This window comes from Pseudophryne corroboree, chromosome 7 (assembly GCF_028390025.1).
Source record: "Pseudophryne corroboree isolate aPseCor3 chromosome 7, aPseCor3.hap2, whole genome shotgun sequence".
Lineage (NCBI taxonomy): Eukaryota > Metazoa > Chordata > Amphibia > Anura > Myobatrachidae > Pseudophryne > Pseudophryne corroboree.
In genome coordinates, this window is record NC_086450.1 from 111,876,135 (window position 1) to 111,890,503 (window position 14,369).

General features: G+C 42.0%; 1 protein-coding gene across 20 annotated transcripts in view; it reads left to right on the forward strand.

The window, feature by feature from the left end:
- NEB (nebulin) overlaps positions 1 to 14,369 on the forward strand; it is a 249,685-nt gene that overhangs the window by 91,930 nt on the left and 143,386 nt on the right. For all 20 annotated transcript variants that reach the window (XM_063933546.1, XM_063933551.1, XM_063933563.1 and 17 more), the window contains exons 49-55: positions 495 to 602; positions 2,426 to 2,737; positions 4,299 to 4,502; positions 4,604 to 4,708; positions 6,904 to 7,011; positions 11,442 to 11,753; positions 12,291 to 12,494. In XM_063933546.1, the coding sequence (XP_063789616.1) occupies positions 495 to 602; positions 2,426 to 2,737; positions 4,299 to 4,502; positions 4,604 to 4,708; positions 6,904 to 7,011; positions 11,442 to 11,753; positions 12,291 to 12,494 (1,353 nt within the window). The remainder of the gene's footprint in view (positions 1 to 494; positions 603 to 2,425; positions 2,738 to 4,298; positions 4,503 to 4,603; positions 4,709 to 6,903; positions 7,012 to 11,441; positions 11,754 to 12,290; positions 12,495 to 14,369) is intronic.

Genomic DNA, 14,369 nt, shown 5'->3' on the forward strand with positions numbered 1-14,369 from the left:
AACACAATTTTCAATTTATATGTGAGAAATTATTAAAAAAAATGTAAAAAGCCTTTTTTTAAAAAATCCTTAATTCCGTACCTGATTCTCCTTGGTCTTTGTTCCAGAGTTTAGGACCTAAAGCAACGCATATCCATCTAGGGTGGGGATGGTCATTGTTTTGGTGCAGAGCATTTTGACTTTTATATACTTATATAAAGTATTGAACTACTTCCACGCTTACTTGGCAAAAAAAAATTCAATTTTACTTGTATTGACCCAGTGTTTACTAGCACTTCTAACTGGCATATGTGATAATTCTATAGCTTTTATTAAAGGATCCATCTGGGGTTAGAATCTACTCACCAGCATCTCTTGGGTTACTGTTTGACAGTAAAGTCATGTTAATTCTTAACCACTGATTTAGTAGCTTATAATCGCAGTTTCTAAGGAAAGGTAATTCATTGATGTGAACATCTTTATTTAAATAATAACTATATTGTTGATTTTAACAGAAACTCTACAAAGCCGGATATGAGGAGATAAAGAAGAAAGGTTACGATCTTCGCGTTGATGCCATAACAATCAAGGCTGCAAAATCATCAAGAGACATTGCCAGCGATGTAAGAATCCTGTCCTGATTAATTCATTCATTCGATTAACACACCAGCCCCAGCTCCACAACATTGTTAAATTAGGCCCTCATTCCGAGTTGTTCGCTCGCAAGCTGCTTTTAGCAGCATTGCACACGCTAAGCCGCCGCCTACTGGGAGTGAATCTTAGCTTAGCAGAATTGCGAATGAAAGATTAGCAAAATTGCGAATAGAAATTTCTTAGCAGTTTCTGAGTAGCTCGACACTTACTCTGCCACTGCGATCAGTTCAGTCAGTTTCGTTCCTGGTTTGACGTCACAAACACACCCAGCGTTCGCCCAGACACTCCCCCGTTTCTCCAGCCACTCCCGCGTTTTTCCCAGAAACGGCAGCGTTTTTTCACACACACCCATAAAACGGCCAGTTTCCGTCCAGAAACACCCACTTCCTGTCAATCACACTCCGATCACCAGAACGAAGAAAAATCCTCGTAATGCCGTGAGTAAAATACCTAACTGTTGAGTAAAATAACTAAGCACATGCGCTCTGCGAACATTGCGCATGCGCAATAAGTGACTAATCGCAAAATAGAGAAAATCGGCAACGAGCGAACAACTCGGAATGAGGGCCTAAGTGCACAATAATATATATATATATATATATATATATATATATATAATATCTCAAACAACATGAAGGAATCTCTGCAGACTCAAGTCCCAGCCTACACATACCTCCCAACATTGAAGATGCGGCCTGTGGAAAAGGGGGCGTGGGTTTGCGGGAGTGCCCCCGTTTTCATCACTGAGGGTCCATGCCCAGTGCTCTGTGAGCTGCTGGCATGCCCCTTCCCCCTCTGTCTCCAGTGAATAGATGCCTCCCAACTACACCCCCCCATCGCGGGACACTGCGGCCCGCGGGTGGGACAGCGGGACAGTCCCAAAAAACAGGACTCTCCCGCGAAAATCGGGACAGTTGGGAGGTATGCAAGTGTCTCTCCAGCCACCACATTTACCATCTTTGATGTCTTGTGACTGCCCACTACTGTCTTCTGGCTGCCCACCACTGACGCTCCTCTGCTCTGCCTGTCTCAGTGGTACTGCGTGACATCATGAGGTCACGCCCGCTGTGCCAGAATGAACAAAAGAAGCTTTATTGCACCAGCCACCACCAGTGCAGTAAAGCTACAGTGGCTGCAATAAAGCTACAACTCGATATTGCTAATTAGAATTTAGGTATCCAGCCTGCCCAGATGCCCCTGGGCTTTTCAGATGCCCCTAGCATTTGCCCGTACTGCCTATTCCTATGGCCGGCTCTGGCAAAATGCAATGTAAATCATAAAACAGCAATAAAAAAAAAAAAAGGACAGTTTGAAAAGTGATATACTGTTACAAAAAACAAACCAAGGCTATGGCTAGAGTTTTAAACAGTTATCGACAACTTTGGAGACGCAAACTAAAAGTCACAGTTACTCACTTTTAAAGCGGTGTTTTTGCCTTGTCAAAGTCACTCACCTTTATTCTCAAATAATCTAATCTGCCCTTTAGACTGCAAGATACAATAAAAATAAAAATGGAGGTTAGTGTGGCTTTAAGGCATTGGAGCTATTTGAATTACAAAACGTTTTTTTTATTCCCAAATTGATTTAACCAGCAAATATTTCAATGAGACAATTTAACTAGCAACTTCATTAGCCAGGTCTTCTGAAATTAATTTGAATATTAATTCTAGTGACATGTTCTTTTCTCTATACAGGATTAATGTTTTATTTCTCTTACTTTCATATTGATACCGAATAGCCTAACTTTTATTAATGAACTGATATATCTGCATCTTTATCTAACTTTCTGCAGTACAAATACAAACAAGCCTATCGCAAACAACAAGGACACCACGTCGGGTTCCGCAGCCTACAGGATGACCCCAAGTCTGTATGGGCCATGCATGTGGCCAAGATCCAGAGTGACAGAGAATACAAGAAGGAATATGAAAAATGGAGGACCAAATTCAATACACCAGTTGATATGCTGGGAATACTGCTGGCCAAAAAATGCCAGACGTTAGTCAGCGACATTGACTATAAGCACTTACTTCACAAATGGACCTGTCTGCCTGACCAGAACGATGTGGTACATGCTAGGAAGACTTATGAGCTGCAAAGTGATGTACGTATGCAATACAACTTTATCTTCTGCTATATATTTAGCCGTATTTTACAAAGTATTTGAAGACTACCTTTATTACATGGGGATTTTTTTAGTCTTAGTGGCTTAGTTATGATGCTGTGATCAAATATTTTTGGGGGGTTTTTTATTACTATTTTTGCACCTAAATAAGTAGTTTTTGTATTTCCCTATTCATAATACTATTAAACAGTAAATTATATTAAATTATGATTTAAGTTAAATTATGATTTAAATTAACTTAAAATTATGCGGAATATTATACAACAAAAGTATACAGTACCTCATAAGGGGATACATACAATATCCCGGCGGATGGGATGCCGGTAGTCATATGACCGACACCGGCATCCCGAAGCAGGGAATCCCAGGGGTCAGGTGAGTATGTTTCCCACAGCTAAACCCTACCCCCCCGCAACCGGGGAGGTGGTACCAAAACCTAACCCCTCTTCCCGCAGCCTAAACTTAACCGTCCATTCCCTGCAGCCTAACCCTAACCCTCCCCAGGCGTGCCTAACCCTAACCTCTCCCCCCTGCCCCGCAGCCTAACCTAACCCCCCCAGCCCCATCACGACTTTCCAAACAGGAGTCCCGGCAGAGGTTGATTGGGATTCCGGCGTTCGGGATCCTGGCGCTGGCATTTTTCGATCCATGTCGGGATGCCGGCAATGGCATTCCAAGCAGTGCCGGGATTCAGGTGTCGGCATTCCAATTACCGGGATGCCGAACGCTAGTATCCTGAACGGATCCCCTCATAAGAACAGGTAAAACATTTACATATAATACAGCAAGCTTATTTTTGCATTTGATTAATGTCTGTATATTAAATTTAGCTTTGAGTGTGGTTACCATTTTGCTAGAATTTACTATTTTTTTTTACAATTTTTAACCACTGTTTACACCATTTTGCACTATTTGGCAAATGTCTCATTAGTACCCCTTTCACAAAGACCGTCAAATTTCCAGGTTAAGCAGTTCTACCCGGTAATTTGCCGATAAACATGGGTCCTTTTTTTGTGTGAAAGGGTCAATCCGAGTTGAAATTCCCGGAACTTCGACCCAGGAATTTACCAGGGTCGGAGATTCAGGAATTTTGACCCGGGTTGAACTTTTCACACAGAAGTAATACCCGTGTTGATATGCAAATTACTGGGGAGAACTGCTTCACCTGGTACTTTGCTTCCCTGTGTGAGATGTGGGTCAGGCAGGGACCAGCAAAACTACCCGGCACACAAATGCCAGGTAAAAGGTGGGATTTTCAGACATTTCTAACTGAAACGTGTATAAAGAAAAGTACTTTACATGACAAGACAATCATAAAATCAGCAGAGATTACTACAGAGTTTATGGGTACTGAGGGGGGCGTGGCCAGGTCTATGGAAGACGCACTCCCCCTCAGCAGCTGACCCAAACCCTCCAACAAACCCGGGCCAGATAATTAGTACCTGCACCCCCCCCCCCCTTCTCCTCAGCAGCCCAGAATCTGATAAATGTATAAAAGATATCATACATATAATACATATAATACTTGTGTTTCTACAAGATTGCTTACAAGTCTGATCTGCAATGGCTGAAAGGAGTTGGGTGGTCTCCTGCTGGTTCTTTGGAAGAAGAAAAAAACAAACGAGCAACAACCATATTAAGTGAAAAGAAATACCGCGAGCACCCAGACAAATTCCGCTTCACCAGTGTACTCGACTCCTTAGAAATGACTCTAGCAAAGAACAATGCAGACATTATGAATAAGGTATGTGTTTATTTTCTGGGGCATTTATTTAATAATGTTGCTATTAAATGATGCCATATGTTGTCAGTACTGTTAGTCTTACATATATTTTTCTATTCCAGCGCATGTATACTAATGCATGGAACAAAGATAAGACACAAATCCATATAATGCCCGATACACCAGAGGTTCTTCTTGCAAAACAGAACAAGCTTAACTTCAGTGAGGTAAGCAAATTCATATATCAGACATTTCAACTATTTGTAAAAGATTTTTTTTTTATTTTTTTTTACACCATCAATATTTAAAGCATCTTTCTGTTATTAGTAGTCAGTTTGCCAGGTAAAGTTATGAATTTGTATTTTCCTATAAATAGTGAGGAAAGCTATTTTGAGAATGTACTGTAGCTTACCAATTTATTGGCATCTGGTGACACCCAGTAATATCCCAACATGGCTACCTTTACTGTGTGTAAGCGATGATTGCACTAGGTAATGTTGTCTATTCCTGACCTAAGGTCTAACATTTTAATAAAGCCACTAAACATACAGTAGAGGTCGATGTATCGAAAAAAAGCATCATTCAACACTTACAAGCATCTACAGGGGGAAATGTATCAAACCTTGGAAAGAGATAAAGTTGAGAGAATCAGCATCTAACTGTCATTTTTTAAATGTTTTTTTAGGCTGTAACATGGCAATTAAAAAATGATTGGTTGGTACTTTATCTCTCTCCACTGTATCTCTCTACGAGGTTTGATACATCTCCCCCACAGTGTGTAAAAGTTCCCAACTTATAACAAAAGTCAGACATTTGTCATGTTATTTGCCCTTATTATTTGCCTTATTGCAAGATATTGTTCACTTTCATCAGCCATTTTAATTTCAAAAAGATTTCCTACTTGTTGTCATTCATTTTATTTTTAAAAGCTACTTATTATAGTGCCAGTGTTGTAGAGAATTGAATTTAGGCTCAAGAGTAAATTCCCAAACAGAGCTTACAATCTAACCACAATTCAAACGCACAGTGGTATATTTACTAAAAGTCGATTTTGGTCGATGTTGGGTCGATTTTTTTTATCAATTTTGTGTTTCAGGGTCTAAATCACATATTTACTAACAGATGATTTTTGATATCTTTTTCTAAAAAATATGTTAAAAAAATCATCTGTTAGTAAATAGGTCGATCTGGGTCGATTTTTGGTCGATGTTTGATTGATTTTGTATTTTGGGGTCTAAATTCCACATTTACTAACAGATGATTTATTTTATTTTTTTAAATGATGTCAAACATTATCTGTTGGTAAATGTGTGATTTAGGGGGAGATGTACTAAGCAGTGAAAAGAGTGGAGAAGTGAGGCAGCGGAGAAGTTACCCATGGCAACCAATCAGCACTGAAGTAACATTTATAATTTTCATATTAGAAAATTATACAGAGAAGCTGACTCACTTCTCCATACTTTTCACAGCTTAGTACATCTGCCCCTTAGACCCTTAAATACAAAATCGACCAAAATCGACTTTTAGTAAATATACCCAACAGGGTCAAATTTTTTTTTTAGTCAGAAGCTAATAAAACTACAAGTATGTGTTTAGATCGGGAAGGAATCAGAGCCCCCAAATGTAACCACCATTGATAGTTCCTGCAAGGGTTATTGACAGGAAGTCTGGTGTGCGTGCAAAAAACTCTACCCAGTGATTAAAACCCTTGTTTTAATAGTTCTGTTGAATTTCTGATACTTCAAAATTCTTGTCACTTTTTAAATTAAAAAATTGTTTCACTCCTAGTAATCAATTGTACAGTAGTATAGCAATATAGAGGGGATGCAGTTGTCCTATATTGTCTTTAACTGTAAGTCACTGTTTTCCTGTTTTGATTATGTGCATATGTACTCTGTAATTGGGCGCTGCGGAACCCTTGTGGCGCCATATAAATAAAGGATGATAATAATAATATGCCGGCGGTCGGGATCCCGGTGGTCAGGATACCAACGCCGGAATCCTGACCGCTGAGAATGCCACCAGCCGGAATGTCGGCAAACAGGGGCTATTCCCACTCTTGGGTGTCCACGACACCCAAGAGTGGGAATAGAACCTGTGGTGAACGCAGTGAGCCACTGAACCAGCTCCGTGGTGAGTACAGCGAGCCTGCAAGGGTCTCCGTTGCGCTCCCTCCCATTCTGGCGGCCGGGATCCCAGGGTTGGTTTGCTGACCTCCAGGAACCTGACTGCCGGCATATCAGCCCCAACCCATATAGAGGCAACAAAGTTTAAATGTTTTCAATTTAAAAATCTAATTTATCAGTGGTGTGTAGACTCCTCTAAACTTGTAAAATATACAACAAAATAGAAATTATTATAAAAATATAGTTTCATTTGCAGTTAAACAAGTGATGCTAATGCCTTATTGGTTTTTGTGCAGAAACTATACAAGCAAGCTCTGGAGGAATCCAAGGTGAAAGGTTATGATCTGCGTCCAGATGCCATATCTATAAAGGCAGCCAAGGCATCCAGAGACATCGCCAGTGATGTAAGTTTATTTATTTGCACAACCGTAGCTTATCATTTCCAAATGTGGTAACAACAACTCTGCACCGAGAAATATTACGTTTGTTGTGGATTGAAATAGACATATCTCTATATGTATATCTGTACCTTTATACCTTTATTGTCACTGATGTTCACAAGTAACAATCAACGAAATTTTGGACATGAGCAGAGAACATGGTAAAGAAAAACAAAAATAAGGACATCAAAGATACAAAAACGTATACTTCATCACCAGATAAATATTACTTCAGCAATTTACTGTAAATAGCATTTTTAGTATTTAGGGCACTTATCGCCTGTGGAAAAAAACTTCCTCTAAAGCGACTAGTCCTACACAAGATGGATTGATAGCTCCTTTTTGATGATAACATAGAGAACATCCCGCAACTCGGGTGCGAACGATCTCTCAAAATACTTTTTACCTTAAAGCCTCTTTTCGTACACAACATTTTACTAGGCAAGCTTACACCAATGATTTTATTTGCAGTTGATATTAAACCTCTGATCGTCTGATGCCCCTGACACTTCACCAAACCTTCCTCTTCCGAAAACCCCTCCCCCCACCCCCTGGACCCTTGTACCTGAAATACGCAGACGGAGACTTGTATACGTTGTGAATTAAAAGGTCACAGTTTATTAAATTTGAGGCTAAATTTACTGATTTAACTGTAACCTGTAACCGCCCAGGGACCCCTCTTTTCAGACCCCGACGCATAGGCCCGGGAGAACTCACCTCCGCCGCCTTCTCAGGGCTTTGGTCCAGCACCCCATCTGGGTGGTACCGAGTGTATCAGCCTCTTTCTTGCCTCGGCGGGGGGTCTCCACAGATGTGCCAGCACCCCTAATGGCTGGCCCGCAGCGCTACCGCAACCACTGTGACCCGATCTGCGAAAAGGAAGGTGGTTAATACAGTCCCTTCCCTCGCTTGCTTCTCCCTGTGAGACCTCTTCTTCCAATGCTGCCTCTGTGCCTCTGCTCCCTCTTCCCCCTTTAAATATGCCTCTCTGAACAGGGAGGGTCAGCCCTTCCTTCACTACTCCCCCCCCCTCCCTCTGAGCTCAACTCTGTCCTTTGTTTGTTACTATTCTCCTGGTCCCTCCACCTCCCCCCCCCCCTCCCTCTCCCTGCAACTGTAACTTCCCTAAGCTTGCTACGATTTTAGGGGCCCATCGTAATTATTTATCCGCCATTGCGACTATTTGTTGCTCAGTTTCCTAACTCTTTGGAGAGATCTATCACCACTACAATACATTCTGAATGCAGCTGCTAGGCTAATCTTCCTCGCTAGACGTTCATCGCCTGCAGATCCACTCTGTCAGTCTCTCCATTGGTTACCTGTATTCTACTGTATTCAATATAAATTACTTTTACTCACACACAAGGCTATTAACCAAACTACACCAACGTACATCACTTTGCTTATCTCAAAATATCTCCCAACCCGACCTCTTCACTCTTCACAAAATCTGCGTCTGTCATCCACACTCATTACTCGCTCCCACTCACGATTGCAGGACTTTCATCGGGCTGTACCCACTCTGTGGAATGCCCTACCATGCACAATAAGACTCTCCTCTAGTCTCTAAACCTTCAAGCATTCCCTGAAAACTCACCTCTTCAGGCAAGCGTATCAAATTCCAGAACCGCCCACATAACTTTCATAAACCTTCCTATCAAATTGCATCCACTCTGCACAGTCCACACATATCCTCACATGTCTTCTCATTCTTCACTTTCCCTTCTTCTCGACCCCGGTTCATCATTGCTGTATGACCATATCATACAACCCACCAAGAAGCTTTGCAATCTGGTAGACAACTATGCAATAGATAGCACCTATCCTTGCGTATCAATGCCTATTTCCCTATAGATTGTAAGCTTGCGAGCAGGGCCTTCCTACCTCTATGACTGTTTGTTATCACCCAGTTTTGTTATATCATTGTTATTTCCAATTGTAAAGCACCACAGAATTTGCTGCGCTATATAAGAAACTGTTAATAAATAAATAAATCTACGCTCCGCAACAGAACATGTGCCGAACCAAACCAAAATACCGAAAGTGAGAACACTCTCCATAATACAAGAATAACATTTTACCAATATCTCCTTGCACATAACAGACATACGCAGCTTTCTCAAGAAAAACATACGTTGATGAGCCTTTTTTAAAACAGCTTGAGTGTGCACATTTCAAGACATCTTCTTTGAAATGTTTATGCCTAAAAATGTAAATGGACTCAATTACCTCTACCTCCTGACCATTTAAAACTACGGGACAAAATACTTCACTATGTAGTTTCCTAAAGTCCACAACCATTTCTTTGGTCTTATATATATAGGATTAGACATGGATTCTTATGTAATTGTAATGACGCAAATTGGATACAATATCGTACGTTACATACACACGGTACAATATGCACTAGATAGTGTACTATCTAGCTAAAATTGAGCTTCATGTTCATCCGACATAAAACATCGGATGCTATCCACGGGAGCGAGCACCGCACTATGGGGGTCATTCTGACCCGTTCGCTCGCTGCGTTTTAACGCAGCAAAGCAAACGGGTCCCTGCTGCGCATGCCCAGGCGCCGTAGTGCATCGGCGCAAGCCAGACGGCCAAAGGCCGTGGCAGGGCTGCGATCGCCTCTGCCTGATTGACAGGCAGAGGCGGCCGCTGGGCAGGAGGGGGAGAAACGGCGGCGTTTGGCTGCCGTTTCGTAGGCGTGGTCTGGCCAACGCAGGCGTGGCCGGACTGAACAGGGGGCGGACCGCAGACGCTGCGAGACATCACACGCAGACGCTGCTGTCCGGGGAGAGAGAAGTAGCTCCGGCCAGCACGCTAAAACTGCGCTGGCCGGGAGTTACTCTTGAAGTGCAAAGGCATCGCCGCTGTGCGATGCCTTTGCACTTCTGTGAGGGGGGCCGGCAATGACATGTGGGGCGGGCTAGCCCTGTGCAGGGCGTCCCCCCGGATGTCAGTGTAAATGATCGTAGCTGTGCTAAATTGAGCACAGCTACGATCAACTCGGAATGACCCCCTATATCGCATACAATACACTATACAGTGCACTATATCGAACTCTAGCCAGATAATATGCGATATAGCGAAAAAAATCGTACCGTGTGTACCCAGCTTAAGGGTTGGTAAACTCTTCTAATGTTTTGTGTAAACCAAAGTAGAACATTATTTGACAGTTTGCTATTCTGAATGGAGAATCATTAGAACAATGTATTATAATTTTTTTACATTCTGTATATACTAACACTAACGGTATTCCAGTTTCCATTTATCTGTATAACTGTATACAGTGGTGCACTCTGAGTTCCTAGAACTACCCCTGACTATCCACAATCAGAGCTTCGCCCCCTCACGACTTATGTCGTGATTTGCGGGTATCATTTTTGGCTCCGCCCCTCCTTTATATATATATCTATATCTATACATACACACGCACACACGTGTATATATATATATATATATATATATGTGTGTGTGTGTATGTATATATATATATGTGTATACCCCCTCCCACTCTTTACAAAACCTGTGTATGCCTATGGCATTGGATATTTGTGACTGGTGGCCGGGATCCTGGAGGTCAGCGTACCGACGCCTGGATCCAGGCCGCCAGAATAGCATCAGGGGATGAGCACAATGAAGCCTCTTGCGGGCTTACTGTGCTCGCCACGCTGCAGGCTCGGTGGTTCGCTCGCTCACCACAGGTTCTATTCCCACTCTATGGGTGTCGTGGACACCCACGAGTGGGAATAGTCCTCGGCCCCCTGCCAGCATTCTGGCGGCCGGGATCCCAGCGTCGGTATGCTGACCGTCGGGATCCCGACTGCCGGGATGGTGACTACATCCCTTCCTGACATAGGTGTCAACTGAATATGATTTTAAAACAAAATACCACATTTTTTAAGGATTTTTCCCTTGAAATTTTTCTATCTTGAGATGTCCCTATATTTTAAAACAAAACTAACCAACCATCAACTATAGTTAATTTATTCTATATATTAGATGCCATTTTTGCTGTACATTGTTACGCTCTGTGCTTTGTAGGTTAAAGCTTTATAAATAAAGGAATATTTAAACTATAATAATACAGCATTATATAACTGTATTCTGTAAGGTTAAGTTGCATAGTGTACCAAGATCGGCTGAGACTGCACCATGTGTTACGTGGTTACTTGCACTGTGCCCCTCAACATTATTTTTCATTTCAAGAAACCATTTAATGCATTTGAGATCACTACACATGAGTAAATGTATAATAATACTTGTATTATATAAAATAATACAGGAGATAAAGTGAGAGCATTTTTGCTTATTTTTTCTTCTTGCATAAAAGTGATTTATCAAACCCATAAGTATGGTGAAAATAAACCTGTGTTTTATTTCTCTAGTACAAATACAAAACTGCATATAGGAAACAACTAGGACACCATGTTGGGTGCCGCAGTCTGCAGGATGACCCGAAAATGGTTTGGTCCATGCATGTGGCTAAGATCCAGAGTGACAGGGAGTACAAGAAAGGCTTTGAAAAATGGAGGACCAAATTCAACACCCCAGTGGACATGCTGGGAATTCTGTTGGCTAAGAAATGCCAGGTGTTGGTCAGTGACATTGATTATCGCCGTCCTCTCCACCAGTGGACTTGCCTTCCTGACCAGAATGACGTCATCCAGGCCAGGAAAGCCTATGATCTGCAGAGTGACGTACGCACGTAATTTACTCTCTCACAGTGCTAGAGCATAACCTGAGTCTTCCATATACAGTCTACATTGTTGTTACTTATTTCTGGGGCCAAAACTTTTTTTCAATTATGAAGTTATACAGTTTATTAAAGTTTATTGAGAGATTTGAGGCCACAGAGAAAAAAAACATAAAAAGCCACACGTTGGCCATTGGTCACAGATTGTCCAAGAGCTTTCTTCTATTTAGTTTGAAATATGTAAAACACTGATGACAGTAATACAATCACGTGTATCACCATCTAACCTTTATAGCACATGTGCTGAGTTTTCCATAAGAAAATGTAATATACCAATTCACTGCAAATTAGGTATACTTTATTAGAGGCACAAAATGCCTCACACTTGGGTGATGTAATTAGTTTGTAGGGTAACGATATTTTGCATCTTCATGGATGCTAGCTCAGCCCACTAATTGTCTTCCGACACTGGGTATGTGAGGGTTTACAATAGCGAAGTGGGCACAAACCTATTGCAAAACTTAACTCTTTTTGTTTTCAGAATTTATACAAAGCGGATTTACAATGGATGAAGGGCATTGGATGGGTTCCAATCGGTTCTCTGGACGTTGAAAAGGCAAAGAAAGCTGGAGAGATATTGAGTGATAGTAAATACAGACAGCATCCAGACAAGATCAAATTCACCAGTGTCGCAGACTCAATGGAGATAACCCTAGCAAAAGCAAATGCTGATATAATGAACAAGGTAAATCAGTATAAAGTATATATGGTATTGTGAAGGCAAAGCATACAAGAGGTATACTCCGTTCTAATTTGCATGATAGCAACACTTTATTAGATAGTGATCCTATTGTTGAAAGGATATTCCATTTACTGTGTCTTCTAATGTTGATAACGAGAAAAATGTAAACTATCTGTGATCCTTCTCAAATTGTATATGAATTGGCCTAGTTCAATGAACTTGACCACCATGTTTTGTCTGTTACAAGTGGAATCATAGTTTGAACATTTTTATTTAAAGCATTTAGAGCAACATATAGTACAGAAACACAGAAAGAGCTTAACAGAATTAGAACAAAAACATTTGCATTAATGAAACAACTGAAGACTGAAAGAATTATAAACAAAAATGGCGACTTTTTTTTAAGTATGTTGATGTCACCCACTCTGGTCCTCAGTACTTGGTTCCCTCTGTTTACATTTGATAGTATTACAGCGGTTGACCAAAAGTAACCTCACCGCTGACCGCAAAGTTCCCACCATTGGCTACAATGGAGCGCATAGGCGCAACATTGTATCTCTGCTGTGTGCTGCCTCACAGACACTACAGGAGCACACAGCCAATCAGGAGAGTGCCACGACGTGGCGCTCCCTGATTGGCTGAAGGGACCCTCTTTGACAGGAGTCAGGGGGGTTCCTGGCAGTCGGGGAAAGGGGTCCCATGTGTAAACATGGGACCCCTTTCAGTGCGTGGTCGGGTTTCCGTTTTTTTGTTTTGCCAAGTACGCGGATTATTAAAAAAGGACACAACACACTGGATTTAGGTGAGTATAATTTTATTTTCAGGTACCCTGGAATCGACGTCGAGACGTGGGCCGAGTCGGCATCTGAACATAGGTAAGTATGTGTCGGAATGTATGTAATAAAGTTGTACTTTCAAGGTGTGTGTGTGTCCTGTTTTTATTTGGGGTTTTTTTTTGCAGAAGAACTATAGGTACCAGCGGGCCCGTTTATCCCCCGCATGCTGGTTCTTGTGGTTCTCCAAGAAACAGCTTGCGGGGGAGGCTTACAGGGACTTGTAGTTCTTGTGCAAAAAACAATATTCTTTTATTTTACACTTGGCTATCAGCCCCCCATCCGCAGCCCATGGATGGGGGGACAGCCTCGGGCTTCACCCCTGGCCCTTGGGTGGCTGGAGGGGGGGGACCCCTTGATTTAAGGGGTCCCCACTCCTCCAGGGTACCCCGGCCAGGGGTGACTAGTTAGTGATTTAATGCCAGGGCCGCAGGGACCTATAAAAAAGTGTCCCCCGGCTGTGGCATTATCTCTCTGACTAGTGGAGCCCGGTGCTGGTTCAAAAAATATGGGGGACCCCTACGCTTTTTGTCCCCCGTATTTTTTGCACCAGGACCAGGCGCAGAGCCCGGTGCTGGTTGATCAAATATGGGGGAACCCCTGTCAATTTTCCCCCCATATTTTTTCTACCAGGACCGGCTCAAAGAGCTTGAGGCTGGTTGTGCTTAGGAGGGGGGACCCCACGCAATTTTTTTTTCTATTTTTACACTAAACAGACCCTTTCCCATAGATAACCATGCACAGATCTCACTGATCCGTGCATGGTTATCCAAACTCGACTGGAAAAAGCAGGTCTATTTTTTTGCTGCTTTTTTTAACAAATCGAAAAAAAATAGACCCGCACTTGAGCACTCAGAGACTAACACCCAAATACGAATGAATAGTGAATGCCCGTATTGTATGAAATAACAGCCGCGTTTGACCGATGGTCTATTCATTCGTATTTCAGAACTTTGCCAATCAAACCATTACGAATAGACCAGACACTGCCAAGTTTTCTGCTTAGTGAATTCCCGGATTGGGACTTAGAAAAAAAAAACACAAA